This window comes from Solea solea, chromosome 7, assembly GCF_958295425.1.
Source record: "Solea solea chromosome 7, fSolSol10.1, whole genome shotgun sequence".
NCBI lineage: Eukaryota > Metazoa > Chordata > Actinopteri > Pleuronectiformes > Soleidae > Solea > Solea solea.
The window spans coordinates 31253120-31275298 of record NC_081140.1 but is presented as its reverse complement, the minus strand read 5'-3'; the positions used below and the strand labels follow the sequence as shown (position 1 = coordinate 31275298).

The 22179-nt window shown below is 40.7% G+C and overlaps 2 protein-coding genes across 3 annotated transcripts in view; both read left to right on the top strand.

Annotated features, from left to right (window-relative positions):
• LOC131463035 (calsyntenin-2-like) overlaps positions 1-22179 on the top strand; it is a 338191-nt gene that overhangs the window by 34823 nt on the left and 281189 nt on the right. The gene's annotated exons all lie outside the window — the stretch shown is intronic.
• On the top strand, positions 6463-9813 carry LOC131463037 (uncharacterized). Its single transcript, XM_058634682.1, has 9 exons — positions 6463-6762; positions 7656-7758; positions 7836-8064; positions 8151-8421; positions 8513-8692; positions 8809-8885; positions 8975-9070; positions 9153-9301; positions 9512-9813. Exons 1-6 carry the CDS (start codon positions 6478-6480, stop codon positions 8839-8841), a joined length of 1101 nt encoding a protein of 366 aa, XP_058490665.1. The 5' UTR covers positions 6463-6477; the 3' UTR covers positions 8842-8885; positions 8975-9070; positions 9153-9301; positions 9512-9813.

Here is a 22179-nt window from a genome sequence, read left to right as displayed (position 1 = left end):
AGTGCTGTACACCGCCTTATGGGGAAACTTCACTAGCAAAGTAAAATATCATATTGCTGTCCTGCTATTGGCACCACAAAGAAACATTATGAAGTAGAAGTCAACTCATATATAGCCGATGTCAATGCTGATTTTTAGAAATCGCATGATGTCGGAATTTTCTCTTTTTCGTGTAGGGCTGGCCAACAATTCAATAACAATACATGTGGTATCAGTTTATTCAATATCAATATTAAAAAGGTTCAATATATGTATTTATGCACTGTGCAAACATCATTTCAGACAGGACGCATACAGTAATTGCTATGATTACTTTGCCTCGGTTGCCTTTTGGTCAGTCTCATCTCCTCAGTGTTATCTAATCTAAGCATAACCTTCAGATTTGTGATTTTCTTCCTCTGTTTTCACAAGGGTTTGTTGTTTTCTGTCGATTTTGTGTCATATTGTGATCATGTTTTCTTTTCCGTAAGAATAGATTTATTATTATTCTCAGGAAAGGAAAAAAAAGACATTCAAAAATGTATAACAATGACAAAACAAGCTATCAAGGGTTATGAAAATCAAGTAACACAATTTAACATGTAATCAACTGTATGTATGCTACCCAGTATTATAAGAACATGAGCGAAAGATATGTATACTGTTTCCGTTTCTCATTTTTTCATTCACTATATGTATGTTTTAGCAGCTTTATCATGTTTCTGAACACGAAAAATGTGTACAATTACTGATCAGCTAATTCATTAACTAATAACTGATTGATATGGATTATTTAAAAATGACTGATATGATCATGGTTAATATATTATCAAAGGCTGGTGGATATTCAAAAACATCCCCTGCTCTGTCTGTTGGCACTCTCAGACTTACTTTGAAAAAACTTTAAATTGGGATCTTTTTCAGTCATCTGTTTCTCCTTTTGACAACCACATACAAATTTGAAATATTTTGTGTCCACATTTGTTTTTTTCTCTCGTGAAGGAAAGCAGAGGAAGAGAGTAAGCGTTTGTGTGTCTGGCCTCAGGCCCAGACACTCACTGGCTATGGGCTGTTTGTCTAAGTTGTCTGATTCAGCCGTTGATGGAGGTATTATTTGCAGTCGTAGCGTGGATGAGTTTCAGCAGATTGTAAGGAATAGGAGGGATTTTCTCAGCTGCTATAGCTCAGTGGTGGGGCTGAACGAGACAAATAATTCCCCAACAAGTGCAATATGACTGAAATCCTTGATGGGGAAAATCCAGTGTTTACTCGTACAATACAATTCCATTGCATTCTTTTTTCACTTGTAGACATAGTATGTCTATTTTATTTTTTTTCCAAGTGATTATCTCGCCCTGACCTGTTTAATATAAAGCAATGAAAAAAAGGACTGTGGATGTTGATGGGCCAAAGACTACAGGTCAGTTTGCACTTGTGTATCAAATGTCCCACATAATACACACACAGATAAATTTAACCAGCAGTACATATACTGTTAGGGCACAGAATATAATTAATTCAATCACACAGCGTACTCAATACCAGAGTTGGGGCACTCAAGTTACTTAAATTAACTTAAGCAATGGGCCATGTGTTCTCCATCCAAGATGCATGTGACTCCATCTTGAATGAGCTGATCCCCAACAATATACATAAAGATCTACTTACAACATACAACGTGCAGTATAAAAACATATAATCAGCAATAAAATCAACTAAGTGCATGTTTCAAAGCTGCACATTTTAATACCTTTTTACCTAATTCAGCACGGACCCTTGGAACTGATAATAGGAATAAGTCCAGGGATCGACAATAACTCCCTCTACTATTCTGTTGGATGTTGGCCTGAAGATATGGTGGCAGCAGACCCAGGATGGACTTATAAATTAAAATGTGCCAGTGTTTGGATCTGTGGCTGGACAATGCAGTGTCAGAGTATCCGACACTTGCATACAACACGCAGTGATGTGTCAGTGCTTTAAAGTTAGTGATGAACCTCAGAGCTTCATGGTTAACAGTATCCAGAGCATGTTAGCTTTAAGAGGATGCTCCATATTACATTTCTAGTTTGAAATTTCTTTTCTGAGAAGTCTTATTGGCATTAACATGGACGGAATGGCTACAGAACAGAAAGAACAAATTAGCTCCATTATCCAGAAATGTTATGCAAATAAAAATAATATTCAAAGATAAATATGCAAACAAATAAATGCATAAAATAAGTAAAACTGCAGAAAAGCAATATTCAAATGTTGGTGGTCTTTGCTATATAAATAAAATGTAGGGATTAAAATGTGTTTATATATATATATATATATATATATATATATATATATATAAATATAGTTCCAGATAGATCAACCCCTACAGCAGACATGGGCATCTGCCACATACGGCCCTTTGGGCATCCACTGCACTACACCACAGTAGTATAGTATAATAGTATTTATTATATAGTGTAGTAATTTGATATTTTTAATAGAGTCGGTTAGTAATTATGTTTATTGTGTGTGTTTGTATGCTGCCAAATTTACACTAAAACAATACAATTTACTGCTTTTGTAGATAAAAGAGATACAATTAAATTCAAATTAATTCAAATTTGGCCCGGCCCTCAACAATTTTTTTGTTTTCATGTGGCCCCTTGTGAAAAATAATTGCCCACCCCTGCCCTACAGGCTTCTTAACATTATTTTAATTAGTGATCCAGGTCAACATTGTATTAGGCAGTTGTTGTGATATAATAGGTCCATTCTTTCACTTTTCGGGGTGTGTCCAATATCTAGAGGCAGTGATAACCTTGGCTATAACAAGTGAATTGTTCTCCTAGTTAAGTTGTGTTTCCACTAGCATTGTACCTTGTACTTTCTTTAGTACCTGCTCTGGCGAGGTTCCAAGCGAGCTGAGTAGGTATTACTGTATGTGTGACGTCCTCAGACTGCCGGCCACTGATTGATCATAGTGCGGTCACAGGAAGAGACGTTCGACACAAAATCTAGCCGAACAATGCCAAACTATAGATCAGTTATAAAGACTGAACAATCCAAAAAACGTGGGTTAATCTCCAACAATTACCATGGTAATGTCCAAAATCCCAATATTTAACAGAGGAGTCTGGTGTATTTCACGATCGCGGGCGGCCTCACAAACCCTGCCACTGTATTTCAGTCCTGTGACAGTACAGTGTCAGATGAGGTCTGTGCTCCTGTCATGGAGGAAGTACTGAACAAATAGTTATAATTAACTGATTCTAAGGATTCCGTTACACTGAAAACAACTGCATAACAAGTCACTAGTCACTCGTTTGTGTGTCATGTGTAAAGCAAAGTCACAGCTGTTTCATTCCGGCTGCGCAGTGATGACTCCGCCCACGTTGAGTAGGTACTATTTTTGTCGTGGAAAACCAACCTAAAATGTGCGGAGGTGATGTGAGGCGAGCTGGGACCATAGTGGAAAAGGGCCATAAATGACTGTGTTCAAATTCTATATTTTCCTTAGTTTTAATATATGTATATATATGACCGATTATTCTCTGCATTTGACCCATCCTAGAATTAGGAGCAGGTAGCTGCCACACTGAGTAGCGCCCGGGGAGCATTGGGAGTTGGGTACCTTGCTTAGGGGTAAGCAGCCCTTTTTTGGCCAGGTGGGGATTTGAACCAGCGACCTTCCGGTTACAAGTCAAGTTCCCTTTCCACTTGGCCACGGGCTGCCCTTGTGCTAATATTAGCAGCTTACGAGATACATTCAAAGATCCCAGTAAATGTCTTTACTTCTTTGGGATCTAAAGCTTTAAGATGCATTCAAGAAACCTATTCCGTTACATCTGGAAACACACAAAGTCCACTCACTAAATGTTTGCTGCTTCTGTTACCTTGTGAGTAATGATGTACCACACAAATGTTTTATTAAAAATGCAATCACTGATGAAACCTTTGTTTTCTATCTTTTCATATGTAAAGAATACTCAACTTTTTTAATCCAGCGAAAAATTTAATTCTCATTCCCATCATTAATAACTACAATATATAATTGATAACATACTCATAATGTTACACTGCTGTACCGTACTGTATATTTATATATTTTAAATACAACTATATATATCACTTATTATTGTATGTCTACTATATATTCTATACTGTTTACTCTGTTGCTTAACATATTTATTTTTTACCAAATTTCACTGGCCTCCTCCATGTAGATCACAAACCTTTCATTATGAAAAATAATTTGATATTGTTTCGAATATGTTCTGGTCTTACCTGGACCAATATGGCACTGATGTCAGTGTTTCTAGCCTAGAGTGGCCAATGGAGCATCTGCATGTGCATGTTGAGGATTTAGGATGCATGTTTGGTTGGGTTCTGTTGGTCATGGTTATGTTTTAATTTGTAAATCTAGTCCATGGTTGTGACGTTTTGTGTCTATTACACGTTAATCCACTGTACAGTTTATCAGTGTACGAGCATTCACCAGCAGGTCCATTATTCTCATACAGTTTCGGGAGGTGAAAGCAGCTGCTCATCCTGGTAGCTAAAAACTTATGTTCAAATACTCAAACACTGCTGTTGCTGCTTCAGCTATATTGATGCAGTGTGGAACTGAACAGCCTGTACGTGTTCATCTTCTGCGCACTGTGTAGTACATGGAGCATAAGAGGAAAGGTACAAATGCTATTTAAAGCCTGAAAGACAGCACCAGAGGAAAGACACAAAAGATAGAGAGGGAAATAGAAGTGCAACATGGAGAACTGTAAAAGCATCACTATAGCAGATGGGGAGAGTGGCAGACTTGGAGCACAATATGAGGAGGAACACATTAGTGGCGGATACGCTTTCTGCGGTTTCTTTCATGTTACAAACTGTTGTCCATTATGTGGCTTTCTTCTGGGTTTCTGGCAAATTTTGCAGCTAATGCAGCCTTCAAAGTCAAATGTAAATGGGTTACTAAGGGAGTGTAATAATGTCATCTGTCTCCTGTCATCAGTGACAGGAAAAGAAATTTGCCATGGTGTTGTTTGCGAAGGCTCCACAAATGTTGGTTAAAGTTTTATGGCTCTTGATTAACATCGGAGAGATTAATTTCCTCTTTGTTTCCATTTGTGTGCCAATGCGGCACCGACGTGTGGCTGATTGTGTTTGTGAAAGCCTCAAAACTGACATGTCATAAAGCACCACCGCAAGGCTCTTGTCTTTTTTAATAATTCACAATCGGTGGAGCAGATTCCGGACGACGCACTGACAGTCGTAACACAATTATCACCCTTCCCGTCCCTCTTCACGCATAGCCAATCGTGTCCTTTCCACTCCAGTGGCACGCTATTACAGAGCGCTGTCAGCCGATCTGTGTTTCTGCCCTCTTCTTGACACCTTTAGAGCGTCACGTACATTCTGTCTTTAAAGATGAAACACCTGTCAGTGTGGGGAAATGTCTACATGAAGATAAGTCAAAGGGGAATTATTACTCTGTAGCGGGAGCCCCGAGAAAGATCGGGGGTTTAATGCAGAGAATGTCTTGTTCAGTATACATACAGTCTTGTTTGAGGTTCAACAAGAGACAATATAACCTGAGGAACGACAAGCTGCTTCATCGTCCACGTATTGCAGCACATTCTTCTAAGTGGACTCATCAAATACAGTTAAACAAGAATCCTCTCAGTCGTCCCTAGGGAGAGACAAACCAGCGGAAATGTGCTGAGGCAAATGAGTGAACCTCCAAAGCGCAAACGACCGCGGGGCTAATTTGCCCGGCTGTGAGTGTTAATGCAACACCGTGAGTTTTCTACTCCTTTTCTTTAATTGAACTGCCATACACAGGAGTCTTCCCATTTTCTTTTTTTTATAATGGAACTAATGGAAAAATAGAATATGACCTGCTTTGAGAATTACGGAAAAGTGATATGTGGTCGACAGTAATTAGGGCCTACAGAGTGACGACTGTGAGCACTTAGTGCAAAACCATTCACACGTGGACATGAGGCATAATTATGATGGGATTTCTGGTTTTATTGTTCCATAGTGTTTTTTTTTTTTTTTACCATTGGTTGATGAAAGAAAGCCCTCTCCTGAATTGTGCCACAGCTGCAAAAAAAGAGCTTCATTTCATCTGAGTGCAGCATCATCACTCATCCACGTTTTGTCTTTTCTCTCCCCTTCTTTCTCCGGTTGCCTTTAAAGGCGACAAAGACCGGAAGCTCCAATTAACGCTGCGTTTGTGTGTGTATCTGCGTCATTACCTCGTTTATGAAACCCTGAAGTTTCAGAACAAACAGTTCAGCCACTGCTGAGAAAATAGTGTTGTATTGTTGTCCTGGGCTCTGCCAAGCGGATCTGCACTTCCCGAAGCTGATGATGTCATCAGAAATCCTCAACACTCCTCTCACCACCGTAGCTCCTCCTGGTGCGGGCACTACTCCGGGCACATCCGGTTGCGTAAATTCAACCGCAGAAGAAGAACTAGTCTCGTTGTAGCTGCTGAGCATATCGGTTGAGAACATGTCTTCGAAAAAAAGATCAGTTTGCGCTGTTCTGGGTTGTAGTAAACAAGGACAGACGCTCCACAAGCTCCCCACCAATGAGCAAACAAAAGCTCAGTGGATATTGTTCATTTCTGATGGGAATGTGCCTGCTACATTTCCCAAAATTCTCCATGTATGTGGCAACCACTTCACGGAGGATTGTTACACAAACTTCGCGCAATACAAAGCAGGGCACAGCACCACACTTCGCCTCAAAGAAGGAGCAGTACCTACAATACATGCTGGATTACCTGCAGCACAAGTAAGTATTTCAAACAGTAATACTGTCTTTGTGTGCTCGTTCTGCCGTTTAGCATTAGCGATAGCCGGCTACATGCTAAGCTACACGCGTTCGCTCGTGTTTCAATTGCGTGTATGGGTATGGTAAACACGGCTGTATTGTGGGTGACTAACCGGGGAGCACAGAGCTAAGCAGGCTTATCGCTGTAGAAGTTTGGGACCGTGTTCGCTCGTTTCAATTGCGTGTATGCGTCTCTCCATGCCGGTAAACACGGCTGTATTGTGGGTGACTAACCGGGGAGCACAGAGCTAAGCAGGCTAATCGCTGTAGAAGTTTGGGACCGTGTTCGCTCGTTTCAGTTGCGTGTATGCGTCTCTCCATGCCGATAAACACGGCTGTATTTTGGGTGACTAACCGGGGAGCACAGAGCTAAGCAGGCTAATCGCTGTAGAAGTTTGGGACCGTGTTCGCTCGTTTCAGTTGCGTGTATGCGTCTCTCCATGCCGATAAACACGGCTGTATTTTGGGTGACTAACCGGGGAGCACAGAGCTAAGCAGGCTAATCGCTGTAGAAGTTTGGGACCGTGTTCGCTCGTTTCAGTTGCGTGTATGCGTCTCTCCATGCCGATAAACACGGCTGTATTTTGGGTGACTATCCGGGGAGCACAGAGCTAAGCAGGCTAATCGCTGTAGAAGTTTGGGACCGTGTTCGCTCGTTTCAATTGCGTGCATGTGTCTCTCTCACTTGTAAACACAACGTTATTCTGGCGGTGTTGGAAACGTGTGTTTATGTTAAAGTAGGGAACAAGTTATAGTCGAATTGGGGCAGATTCAGGAAAGTTAATGAAGTAGAAAGCCAGTCTTTTGAGCATGATCTGTATTATTGTTTTAACTTTTACTATTTTCCATACCAGGATCGTTTTATCCACACGGGCACACAAACAGAAGCTCCAAGTGTGAGAACATGTGCCACTCAACTGTCAATTGGGACCTTGAAAGCACACGTGCACAGCCAAAGTAAGTAGAATTGAAATTTCATAAGAACCAAATTATTGAAGAGCATGAAATGTTCACACATTGTATCTACTCCATAGGGACCCAGACACCAGTGTTGTCACATGAGACTGCTGGCACACAAACCACACTACCGGAGTACATGTTTTCATCCACACCTATAAAGGTGCCAGGGTTTGGACCACAAAAAAGAGCACGTGTTGAGTCAGAGGAGGAAGAGGGATTCACCTCACCAGAGTCACAAGTCGACCCAAATGACCCAACCTTTACTCCTGGCGGATCCCTAACAACACATGATTCAACAATGTTGTAAGTACGGACTTCAAGTTCACTAGGCATGTCACTTCAGATCAAAGAAGTGAGGCTAAATGCTTTTTGTCTTGTTACATTTGTAGGACGGAAAGTGCTGTATACATGGATAAAAAATACATTGTATTTGAGTCCTGCCTGAGGGAGCTTTTTGACACATGTCCAGTGTGCAAGAGAAATTGCGAAGTGCAGCAGCAACAGAAGGGCACGTATGTTGCATTTCATCAAACGTGTCCAAAATGCAACTACTCCAGGAAGTGGCAAAGTCAGCCCATGATTAAGAACACCCCAGTTGGCAATGTACAGTTATCTGCTGCTACATATTTCACTGGTGCATCCTTCATCCAGCTGGAAAAGGTATTACTATTAATGTTTTGTCGTCCAAATCATATGACACTTTCGACCAATAAACAATTATTAAACACTGTTTGTATTATTGTTATGTTAGCTATGCCGCGCCTTGCAGCTCCAGATTTCTCATTATGACACCTTCCGGAAACATGCAAGGAAATACCTGGAACCTGCAATCGTCCACAAGTGGAAGAGTGACCAGCAGGTCCTTTTCTCCACATTGAAACCGGGGGGGGGAAAATTCAAGTTGCAGGAGACATGCGTGCAGATTCTCCAGGTAATGAAAAAAATCAGACCATCATCAAAATCATAAATACCACTTGTAAACATAAAAAAAATATCAATCACTAGTTTTTTTCAAGAAATGAATTCAGATTGTTCTGTTTACTTCAGGGCACTCTGCAAAATTTGGGAGCTATTCCTTGATGCACATGGACAGCAACAAAATTTTGGACCTGCAGCTAGTTCAGGTGTGTAGGATTCTCGTGACATTTTACTTTGAAGAAAGATATGTTTTTAATTTGTTGCTTCTACTTTGTGTTTGCAATTCTCTCAACAGAGCAATGAAGTGGGTGGTAGCTACCACATGGAAAAGGAGGGACTACGACGAAGTCTGTACTACAGTGCAACGTCCTCAACATCGGGCCCAGAGAAGGTGGCAAAGTGGACATCATAACCGTTGGAACTAAAAATCAAAACAAGACTGTCTCATTGATTGGAATCTTTATATTACATAGGTTGTACCTTGCATCCATGCATCACAACGAAAATTCCAGCCGTGAGCAGGCAACAACAGCTTTAGGCCAAGCTGTCTACAGAGTGTCGTATTCGAAGGCCGAGAAGGGAGAACCCACCGCAAAGCCGGTCAAAACAGACCCCACGTACAGTAAGTCACTAAAATGTTTTATTTACATTGAATAACATGTTTTACAAATACTGACAAACTTTTTTTGGCTTTTTTTTCTTTCTTATTAACTTAAATTAACACCTTACACAACAAATAACACATTTAAATTTAAATAGCTGAAAATGTAATGACACAGTAAAGAAATTACTGTCTGAATGTAATGTCATGGTTCTCTGTTACATTTTAAAGACTATGTGGCTGAATTGATGAGGCTGGTGTTCGAGGAGGTGATGGAGGACCCAGAGTCTTTCGCTGAGGACATGAGGAAGATCGCCATCCCAGAGACCCTGTCGGCCCAGTATGACAGACCCTCAAAGGAGGAAGTCATTGCCTCACACGTGACCCGCTTCAGTCAAGGGGTGGGCGGAAGCCAACATATTGTCCAGCCAGATCAGGAAACTCCTGGCGTTTCCGGCACACGACACACGACGGGATGACAACTCGTACACGTCGTCCCAAATATCCCCAGCACCAGCTGACAAAGCTGCGGTATGCTATATGCCGGTAGCGACTGGAAAGTGGATAGAAATGTAAAAAAAATTAAATGCTGCTCTTGCACTGTGCACATTTTGTGTAAAAAGTTTTTATTAAACATTTCTAAGACACAATTCTTTTATCACTTATGTGTGTTATGATTTAAATATGCCTCTTATTTGTATGTTACATACATACTCGTGTATTGTTCTTCCCCGCAAAGGCCCATAGTCTGCCCGGTAGATGTTGTTCATGTTCTGCAGTGTGTATGGGTTCAAACAGTTAGGCTCCAGGCCTGGATGGTAGATCATGCATGTTGGTGTGTCCGGAAGTTCATTCATTCTTCGGATAACCTAAAAAGGGGCAGAGCAATACTGTTACAGTAATGGCATAGAGTAATTAGGTGAAAATAGCTGGATCACTCAAAAAAGTGATGGATTATTACTGTAAAAAGGTTGGTACAATCATAGTTACAGACAGGATTAAAGAAAATGGAGCTACATTATAGGGCACTGGCCTAATTACAGGATTGAAAATAGTTAAATTTGTACTACATTGCTTTATAAAAAAATAAATCTAAACTAACATTTACTAATCCATTATTTTACAACACTTAGTTATTGCTTATGGGCAAAATAATACCATAAGTGTTTCTCTACAGCAGACGTTCTCCCCTTCTGTGGGCATCGTCATGCAGTTCCCACAAGTGCACCTTCCAGAGATACAGTATTGTGTATGAAAAGTACAGTAACACATTTCATAGATTCAAGAGTTCTATTCATCAGTTACTCATATTACGTACAGGGGAACAAAACTACTTTCATTACAGTCCCACCAGATATCTACACAAAATGTTAAAATGAGCGTTTCACCAAACAGCAAGTGATAAAATCTAAATAGAAAACAAAAAGACATGTACAGGTATTGCTGTAGCTTATACTTAGAAAAAATGGTGGGGGGAAGGGCGGGTTATCAAGCCTCAACCAGTGTCTCCCTACAATTAACCACATACAGTATTGGGAATATACACAGAGAAAACATTACCATTCTGAGGCGTCCTGCAGCAGTCTTTGTTGTGGAGGTGTTTCACTTGCGACAGTATCTTCTGTCTCTGGGTCAGACTCCGGGTCAAATGTGTAAGGGATTACGGCGCGGGGTCGTGACACAGCCATTTAACAATGTTTTGATAATGACGAGCAGAGCATCAATCGTGCCAGAGGGAGAGCTGCGTATCTGATTTATTTGATTTCTGGCTCTAATAACAAAAAAGCAATTAAGACTGTCAATGTTTGGTCTTCCTTTTCTTTTTTTAATAACTCATCAGCTACCCTGGCAAAGTTTTATTTCTCCTGTTTTTGCTCTGTTTGTTCACTAATGTAATATGTTTATTTCTTCACTTTTGTAATGTAACCGTATTTCAATAAAGTTGTTTAAAAAAAAAAAAAAAAAAAAAAAAAAAAAGAGCTGCGTATCTGAGAGCTGACGTTCTAAACACGTCACTTCCAGGTACCTGGCCAATCACAGGAAAGTGGGAAAGCTCTCGTTGGCTGGCCAATCACAACACAGTCCACGTTCTGGGGGGGTGGTTTTGGTCTGAAACAGCGCGGCTGACGAGAGCGTCAGTGAGGAGATATTTTGATCGGCTCGTTTGCAGCGATTACAAGGTTTTGAACCATGAAAACAAGTTAATATATGTAAGTAGACCTCCATAACTAACATATATGTGTGATACAAGCATTCGATGTCGCCTTTAACTCCCGCAGACATCGAGTGGCGCTGCATCAGAAAGGAAATTCACAGGAAGGTGTATGAATCTTTTTTTTTTTTTATCAGTGCATTGTGATCTCAGAGGATGCACTGTACAGTGGGTGTCAGTGCCGTTTGGCTGCAAGTGTTGTTTTGCTGAGCTTGATGAAATGTTGGTGTGTTGTGTGTCTGCGATGTTGTGCACTGCAGTTGGACGACAGTCCGACATTTCTCATGGAATGTGGCATTTCCCCCACCGTGGTGTCTGTTTCATCAGAAAGAACGTCATCCGGATCACTTGCAGTCCCAGCTGCACCAAAGAGGCTAAAGTCACACAGGAGAAGTTTGCCAAAAGCTTGACAACGCTATCAACATTTAGAGGCCTGGTCTGCCCGGCAATCTGAAGAAAAACACCATCTTTGGCAGACTACACTACCCATAAACCTTTTCATGAGTGAACAGGGAGAGCGAGAGATAAAGCAGCAGCCAGCCAGGCTTTACCAGCAAGCTGAAACTCAGCATCCAGGCCCAAGCAATGTTTACACAGTATATTATAATGATAAGCATCATTACACAGAATCTATAATGGAGTTCACCACCTCAAATGACAACTCTTTAATATGAGGCCATTTCTGGCTCCACTGACTTCCAGCTTCCCCCCAGTTTGCATAAATATCAAAAGTAATTCTGATGACTTTTCCTGTTTGGCTTGAAGCAGCAGCCGAGCACATCATACTGCCGTACATATGTATTGACAGAAAGGAAGTTAACAGCTCGATGTTGATAAAGTGCACATGAAAGGTGGTGGGCAAAGTGTGACAGAACAGCACATGCTGCAGAGGATGGTTAGCACTTCAAACAAAGCCGAGGGACTGCTGGAGTGTTGAATCTTCCATATGTGAGTGTGTGTGTGGGTGTCCGTGTGGGGATGGGTGCGCAGTGTTTTCAATAAAAAACAGGGTATACATGTTCCAAATAGGGATGGAGAAGGATGGGGAGCATGGTTAACGGAACAAAACTAAAAGAGATCATCGGTTTATTTATATCCCCAGACAGCAATAAGAGGATGGATTCACTGCCTGAGATGTGCAGTATGTCATTCTGTGTGAGAGATAATACCTGCATGTTGACATATGGGTGTCTTTACAGTTATTTTGTTTTCTGAGATGTGCTCTAACTCTTTAACTCAGCAACACCACATGCTTTTTTTGTCAAATTTAATTTCATGTTGCAGCAGCGTGAGTAGTCTTTGATTCACTAAGCTCCTTCCAATTGACGATATGCATGGTCACTTCCTTGTTATTAGTAAGCCAGTCTGACTATTTCTGGTACTACAGCCAATGTCTGCAGAAGTTACCTCTGCTGTGTCCCCTAACAATGCTGAAAGTGCAATGTCTTTTTCATTTTACTCCCTGTTGAATCCCTCTGGGCCTTACTACTAAAACAACTACTTTAAGACAATTTAAACGTTTTTGATAACATGACCTTAAAAAGTCCAAGTTTCCCCCTAAAGACAACTGACCTGAAGTGAAGGAGGTGACTTATATTTTAACAGGATCAGAAGTGATACTCCATGCATATAGTCGATTGGGTGGCTGGTAGTAGTTGGTGCCTAAGACCAAAACACCAAACATCATAATTTGCAACCCGCAAATAAAAATGAATTAATTTGTGAATAAACTTGCTGCACCGTATTTCAATTAAAATATGACGTCTAACAACTTTTGTCTAACAAGTCACTTAAAATGTAAGAACTGCTGTGTGGGATTCACTGAGGAGAGAATTCAGTGGTGGAGGATACTGCCATGCTGAAGTTTATCACTTTGTTCAGTCCCGGACATTGTGACGCGGGGCAATTTGATCAGAAACTTTTTCGGTGTTTGCACTGAGTGAGCAGCTTCATAGGAATGAAAGGCATCAAAGGGGCGGTGCTCTATCCAGTTCTTATAATACATCCATGAGTAGTCACATTTAGAATAAATGCCAACTACTCAGCACTGTTATGATTAGATCACTCAGGACAGCTGCTAATATCAGGTCTGAATGGTACCAATGAAGCCCAGTGCCACATTTCTTAAGTACAATGAAATTGTCTCACTCTTCTTCTCACATCCCCATCAACCCACATTCATGTTGGAGAACTCATTTGCACCTAAATGGCTAAATAGTATGTCACATTGCAATCTTGCACATAGAATATAGAATATATATAATGGAATATATTAAGCTGCTTTTGCCCAGCGCTCAGTTAAAATGTGCCACAAACACAGCTGCATTGCAACGAGGTGTACTCAATCACGATTACACTTGACAGCCTTTGACATTTTTACAACTCTGCTCAATTACATTACACCTGTCCACAAGGCTTGCTGCTATGAAGTGGATGATTAATAAAGGACTCTACGTACAGTAATGGTATGTAGGTACATACTGTGTATTGCCACCTGCTGGTGTGTGAGCAAACCTGTTATGCTGTTAAGCACTAAGTGTGGTTGACTGATGGGTTTGGAATCAGAATTAAATGAGAATAAATGACTGTTTTTACCGAGCACAGTAATATTAGAGTGACACTTTATATTGAGGTCCCCCTTTGAGTGGAGGTTTATTAGCAGGTTTTGCTGTGGTCTGTGGTTGTTCTTTAGTAAAATGGTACGAGATATCGCGTGACATCTTAAATTGAACGGGGACTGAGATATGGTCCCACAGAGTCAGAACAAAGACACCTTACACCTTTTGCCGCTCTAATTAAGCACCTGAACATTAACTTTAAAATCTCTCCATAAAGCAGAGCAGCTTTACCAGCCAGAGCATTATTAGCTGTCTCCTCCAGTGTTTTACCTTCCACAGGAGATCAATGCTACGACATCTAAGCCCTAACTGCTGTGGTGAAGCCTCTCTTGGGGTCACAGCGATGACTTTGACCCTCCACTCATCCCAGGTGTCAATTGAACGTTCTGTCTCACTTCATGCCTTTTCATTGTGACTAAAAAGAGACAAGGATGGGGTGTATTTATCTCCTCAGGGGACAGATGAGGGCTTTTGTGCTGGGGATTGTAACATCCAGTGGGACAGAGGAGCACACGTACCTGATGCAATCAGATCTAACGTGTCCTTCACATTACTGCTGCAGAAACAACCAGTAGGCTGTCTTCATACTCCTCTGCCTAACTTGTAATTGTTTGATTACTGATGGCTGCTGGGTCATTAGAACAGAGCAGAAGATGGACGATGCTGTTAAGCAGGAGAAAGTGGAGAAAAGGGGCCCCCTCTGCTGTTTTATGTAGACTTTAATACAGACTGCTACAAAACAGTGGAAGGTTTTGTTGATGTGGCGCAGATCGATGTTATATAGTTACAGCACTTCAAATGACAGTGTTGCCTTCAGTGGAGGAGAAATATGTGTTTACTTTTACTTTATGGCCTTTTTTGCTTTGTGTGAGAGAAATAAAGCAACTAACACAGGCTCCATATTTCACTTTTAAACTTTAACACTCTTTCTAGAGGAGCAACAACAACCCTTACACAAATTGCCTGAGAAAATTAATTAAAAAGGTAGTTCAGGTTTTTTTTGTATGAGGTACTGACACAGTCAGCACTGGCTATGTGTACATGGACACAAACGTCACAGACATGGAAGAGGAGGAAACTGAGACAGGGTGAGCAGACATGTGCAGCAGTTGTTTACTAAGCAAACAGAAAAGCTTCTTCTTCTGCTTTCAATTCCAGAGAATTGGACAACACTGCACATGTCAGAATAGTACATTACGACTGAACGCTTGATGCATGTGCATGCACACCACAATTGGATCAAAAACAATTCATCAATGATTCAATTGTTTTTTGGAACATATCTTTTCAGAACGACAACATTTTGCACATGTAAACACACATAGCTACTGATTGTGCCCCTTGAGAGTTGCAGGCCCTAGGAAGCAGCTTATGACAGCGCATTCATTCTCACTAAACACTTCTTCAAAGGAAGAACTAATTTTTAGCAATTTCACAAAAAGCTCATCAAATTAAATATCTACTGTGAAGTCCATGATATTTTAAGAATGTGTTACTTTGTCTTGCTCTCTCTGGCTCTTAGACGACTTTGTTCACCAGTAACAAAAATGTGTGTTGCATTGTAAACCGCTTACTCCCCACACCAAAGTCCAAAATCAGCAATTTTACATCACATCACACATGATTTGTTGATCCACTGCTGATTCTTTCCATAAATTCAAATGTGATATTATGTGACATTCAAGTTTGAAATCCTTTGTTCAGATTTAGTGAAAGATACAGTTTGTGAGAGTTAACATCTAATGGTGAAGTTGTATGTTCAGAATCACCTTTATTGTCATTATACAGTGTACAACAAGATTAAAGGTGTTGCAGCTGGATGTGTCTTACTACACCTTTCCCAAGCATCAAAGAAAACCAGGTAGCCTTCAGTTATCATTAAAACTCAAATATTGTTTATGAAAGTGGGCTGAAAACTTCAAAGGCCGACTAAAGAGTAATGCCAGAACAGTGATTTCATACTAACCCTTGTGACTTATCACCCTCAGTATTCTCCTGATTTGGCACCATCTGACTATTTTTTTCTTCCCCAAAAACACTTAACTGGGAAGAAGTATTGGACTGACGATGAGGCATATCTGCTGTAGAAGACTTTTTGACCATCACAAAGAGCGCCTTTACACCAAGTGCTGCAACAATGAGGGAAGACATGTGTTGAAAATAACCTCTGACCATTGCATGATGTCAGCTTGGGAAATTTTCAGCCCACCCTTGTACATGACGGTCTAACATTGTATTCTCTATAGAGGAGATCCACTCCTGATGTAGATATTAAAGGCCCATTCTGTGTAAATGGGAAAAAGAAATTCATACATTCAGGTGATTGTACACTTCTAAAAAAAGCAGTACAATTATTTTATATATTCCATTTTTGCCAAAATTCACGTCTTACACACTGTTCCTTTAAGTGGCACAAACTTATCAAAGAAGACAACACTAGACCAGTGCTCCTGTGCTCCTCCACAGCTAAAATCTCTTTTATGGACTTTGGCGCAGGAGACACAGCGGTTTACAAACTCTATACAAAATGCTGTCCAATGGTAAAATAATTTAGCAAAATTTATTCTTACGCTCAAATCAGTTGTTTCCGGACTTGTTTTTATAGTGCGTGTCCATATAATCTAGTTCTTGTCTCAGGGGGCCAGAAGGTGGTGCACATAACTCAGGTAGCAGTGACTTTGTGACAGTGCCACTTAAAAAAAACAAATTTAAAAAAGCTGTTTTCACAGCGTTATTTGGACATGACTCATCAGAACATTATTTTTTACATGAACACTTGAATGGTTTGTTTGTGGCATCTCCCGCTCACCTGTAATGTTACAGACCAGTCTGTCACGTGCTGGGAGGTTGACAATGCTCCATTACTGCAACAATGCTTCTCTGGGGTCCATTTCATGCCTCAGACTATGGACACACATTTACCAAAACACACACCTGCCTGTGCTCATTCAGCATGCCACAGAGAGGCTTTAAAAGTCCCTGGAGAATTGGCTGTGATTATTGTGGTTACCGTGATTGCTATCATCGTCTGCCATCTCGGCCATTATCAGTGGAGCATTTCCCTGTGTGCTCCTTTCAGCTCAGCACTCTGTTTACCCTAATGTGAGCTGGGGGGAACATAGCAGAGAGGCGTCTTCCATAAACACCTTGTTATCTCTCACTCGGTCTCTAATTTTCTCTCCATTCTATCATTCTTGCTCATTTTCCCCGTCTCTTGATGGGCTGTGTGGTGGAGCCACTCTCCAGGTGAAACAGACGAGGGCTCATTGTTGTTCATTAGCCGGCACCCAATGTTGTGCTGAGGCCTGCTTTTGCTCGCAGTTGTTCAGAACTTGTATTTGCCTTCTGAAAGAAAACTTGGCCGAATACTATTAACTCTTTAATGAGTGAAGTCTGAAGTCTCTTTAAATTACATTTTGGTGAAAAACAAATGGGTTTTCACTTTCATAAACAGGAACAGGTGGAACTCTCTGTCTGTACTTCAAAAAGTGCACACATGGGGATCGTAGAGAGAAAACACAACCAGTGATGCTAATGTTACAAAAACTTTACAGACATTGTCTGTACAACACATTTTAATCACTTGACCTTGCATTGTGATGGCTTTTTTAAGATACAGAGAACTTTCTTTTTTGTGTCTGATATCAAAAACACAAATTAGTATTTATACCAGTCCCATACTGTCATTTTAGATCTAAACTATAAAGCAGTTAACTGTGTAACACATTCTCCTCCTAAGGAAGATATAGATAGTCCAAAACATGATTCAACTAAAATGCCGTTGTTGGTTTTTATTTATACTTTCACAGTTTGTGCATAGAGAGGCAGATTGGATTGGACTGGATTTAAAAAAAAAATTCTTTCTGATATCCAATCCAGTGATTTTGACAAGTATCAGCCTGATACCGATACTCTGTATCAACTCATCGCTCATAATCACGAGGTCCTTAAAAACACTAGATGCACATTACTATTAATGATTTTACCCATTTATGATTATCCTAATATTATTAATTCACCACAATCGACTCATTGCAAATTGCTTTAATCCCGGAGCACATTGTCCTATCCTGCAGTGTAAATCATTTCTGCTGCGCAGATCCATTTTTTGGCTCAGATTTTATATTGTCTGTCTATTTATTTGTTCTCTCCCTCTTCATCTGCATGAGGTAGCCTTAGCCAAAGCCCTCAGTCAATTCTGCACAAATGTGATTCTCACAGTCCAAACAGAGAAGATTGAAACCCAAAGGCACGTATTTGAAGGATGTTAAACATGTCACCCAGTCGATGCCTCTTCAAACAGAAAAAAAAGAACAGAGATTTCAAACACTATTTCCTGGAGTACAGTCTCTACAGTCCGGCCACTCTGATAATGTTTCAGGTCAAATATATGGCCTGGATCAAAATAAGAAATGGTGATTTTATTTGCACTGAAGTCTGATTGATTCCTAAGTAACTCGCATGACAGACCAATCATGTTTTCTGGTTGACGGACAGTAAAATCATTCACAGCAAAATGGGCAAAACTGCACAACGTGTCTTGTGCAAGTGGCTGCATTTGTTTCTCATGGTCAAGAAATGTGTGTGTGTAGAGACGGACCCTACAGTTACATTTAATCAGACTGTGATCTGTCATGTTATCCCCCTGTCAGTTCTTGAGACACACACATCAGATGGAGCAGGACGTGTGTACGAATATGTGAGCATTTCATTGTGAGTTGTGTGTGTGTCCACTGCGCTGCCACAGATAATGCCTGGCTTGTCTTGTCATGTCATTGTCTGGTGCTGTCTGAGCTCCTGTTCCCTATGTGTGCACACACACACTTTGCTTCCCTCCAACCTTCCATGGCTTTTATCAGCGATTCATTTTGCAGTATCACAGCGATCAATCATTCTAGCTTGTCCCCAAATTCAGCCGTCACTCCTAAAGACGTGGCGAGGAAGCGACGTATACACAAGGAGACATGGCTCAGACAGGCAGAGAGAGACGGGAGCTTTTTAATTAAGATTGCAATCGACAGGCACTTTTAAAGATGAAACTTTGCCTCATTTTTGAGAGTGTGTGATCCCGAGTACACTGAGCTGTGCCTGGCCCTGACTGCTGTCTGTTCTGTCTCAGTGACTTTTATGTGCAAACTGATAACACCCATGTCTTCTTTAACTAACCGCTACAACTTTTTTTTAAATGTTTTGGTCGGTTCTGTTTGGGCTACAACCAAACATAATTTCCATCATTGATTAATCTGTTGCTGACTTTATAGTTAAGGTATCTGGTCAATAAAATGTCAGAGGTCAAGGTCCAGTATGAAACACTGTAAATAATAACAATAATATCAGGATTCCTATAATCCATTTCTACAATAAATAATATAGTGCAAGAGAATCATAGAACTATTTATTGAATGCCTGTTGACTGATCAAAATGCAGTTAGTCTGTCTAACTGTAGAAAGATAATCTAGATGGCTGTCTTTTCTGTGTGGTCACTCACTATGGCTGTTGCTTCTCATAGTTATACTCACCTCTGCATACATGTTCTCAAATTACCAGGGAAGTTTCTTTAAGTAACAGGGAGTCAGACTGCAACAGAAGTCACTGTCTTGAAGGTTAGTCTGTAGAATGCAGTAAATAACATGGTCACGGAGCATAGGAGAAATGCTGAACACCTTATCTGAATATGAACCTACACTATGGAGCGCTCTGTGGCACTGAACTGCTCTGCTCATTCATTTGTAACACTTTCTTGTGTGCCTATTCAGAGCAGAGAGAACGGTTTCATCACTCTGGATGCAAGGAAGAGCAAAGAGCAACCCAGTGTTCACAGTGGTGGTGAATGGGTCCTATGTAGCTTCACTGTTCAGCTTCTGCAGTGAGCCGTGTCAGAAATATCTGCCTCTGATAGCACTGGTGCTGCATACTTCAAAAACATTGAAATGTTAGTTGTTGTTGTATGAAGAACAGTGAAGAAGACCCTGGAGTCTGTGATGAGTTACATGAGTAACATCAAGGCAGGCATGTACACAGCCTGACGCTACCTCCAATTCTGAAGATCAGTTCTCAGGATGACACATTTTATCATCTGAGACACAAACTCTCTCTGGAATAATCTGCTCCCGGCTCTAATATTATCTGTGTTTTGGTTTACACCAGGCTCTTATTGGTATCTTACTGGCAAGGAATTAACCATCAAAGAGCTGTCAGAGAGACATTGCATATTTATCACATACCAATAAACTAACTAAACTATTGCATATTCATGAGTTGTGTTTGCCTTAAGTGGGAAAATTCACATCAAATTTGTTGTGAATGTGTGCATCATAACAGTCTTTCAGACAGGTGGACCTAGACAATCAAACTAGCATTATTTGGCAATTTGACCTTCAAATTTATCAAAATGTGGTTAGAATTTGCACATAATATGAAGACCTGCCATCTGTCAGCACAACTGTCTCCTTGACAAAATTGTGTTGCAGCATCGAGTCACTTTTGCAGAGGGACTGGACATAATTGCTCCTGGCTTTTTAATACATGATTCTGAGGCTTTACACAGATGCAGTTCATAATGCTCATATATAAAAACGTTCCTATTTTTTTTAAGTGTGGTTGTATGAGCATACAGACAGCTTTTATAGGGCCGGGCTTTTGTTAAGTGGCTAAAGTCTGTTTTTCTTTGCCTTTAGTGAGAGTGAGCGTCCATGTCTCAAGCTGGAGCGATCACTTTAATTACATTTTTACCTCGGTCAACACATTTCAAGTGTAATCTCTGCAGTAACAGTTTGTCCTATATGTCGCCACATTTAGCTCAGTTTTATTCTGTCACTGTCTCTAAGGGAATATTCTCATTTGCTTCACATTTTCCAGCTGTTTCAGTAAAACTGACAGATTGTTTTTATTTGTCACCCACACATGGTTTGAGATGGCTGTGACAGCTTTGGAGCCCACAGAGTCTGAGTGTTTGTGCATTATTATCACTTATATCCCAGTAGGTGTTATGATGAAGCGAGGGGGGCCTAGGGAAGTAAGAGAAAGGGAAAAGGTGAAAAATTGGCTTCTGGCTGCATGCAGAGGTCGCTTCTCAAAGGAAGCCAGGACATTTGAATGCACCTTTGAGTCTGTGCTGTATTTCAGCTGGCGATATTGTCAGCCTGTGTAATGACAAAGGGGAAACTCACTTTCATCTGTCTCCATTTGTTCCTGCTCTCTCCTGCTTTGTGTTATTACTGTGGCGTTCCATTGTTCCCTTCATCTCCCTGTATGCTTGATTTGTTTGGTCTTAGAGATCTGTGGATTGCATGTCTTTGTTCCCGCTGTAGAGGGACACAGCGTTTTGATGTCAGTAGATGCTGCATCTGTGTTTGCTGCAAAACAAATAACCTTCAGTGGGAGTTTCACCTGGAGTTAATTTAAAAAGTTTTAACAACAATGTTGTCAACACCTTTTACATATAACATTTTTAAATCTTATGTTTAAAATCTTCAAATTTTTTTGTTAAATTTAATGCCAATCTATTACTGTTGATACAATATTGTCATCAATCACCATTTGGCCTGCAGTATGATGTTATTTTATTGATGCTATTAGACATTATTATTTTTTAAGGGGCCCACATGGACCTGCTGGCTGGTTTCAGTCAATTTAGAGTGTCCAATTCATTTCTGCATGTTTTTGGACTGTGGGAGGAAGTTGCAGTATTTTGAGAGAACACCCCCACATGGAGAACATACAGACTCCACACAGAAATAGCCTCAGCTGGACCTTCTTGCTGTGAAGCAACAGTGCTAGCCAATACACCACTGTGTGGCCCCAGGTTACTTATCAGCTTTATAATGTTTCTGCCCTAGTAGTTGAATTATTAGTGCCTGCAGCTGCAAGGCATTCTAGTGAGAACCCTAGGGTTCTCACTAGAATGCCTTGCGCTGCAAGGCATCTCTTGTAATCGTGCGCGTTTATTCTGCTTTTTATTCTCGCGCCCTCCCGTTATTTCGGCACGCTACTCCTCCTGCATCTTTGAGAAACCCCCAACACAAGTTATATCAAAATGTGCGCCTTGACCGGGAATGGTGTGCTATGA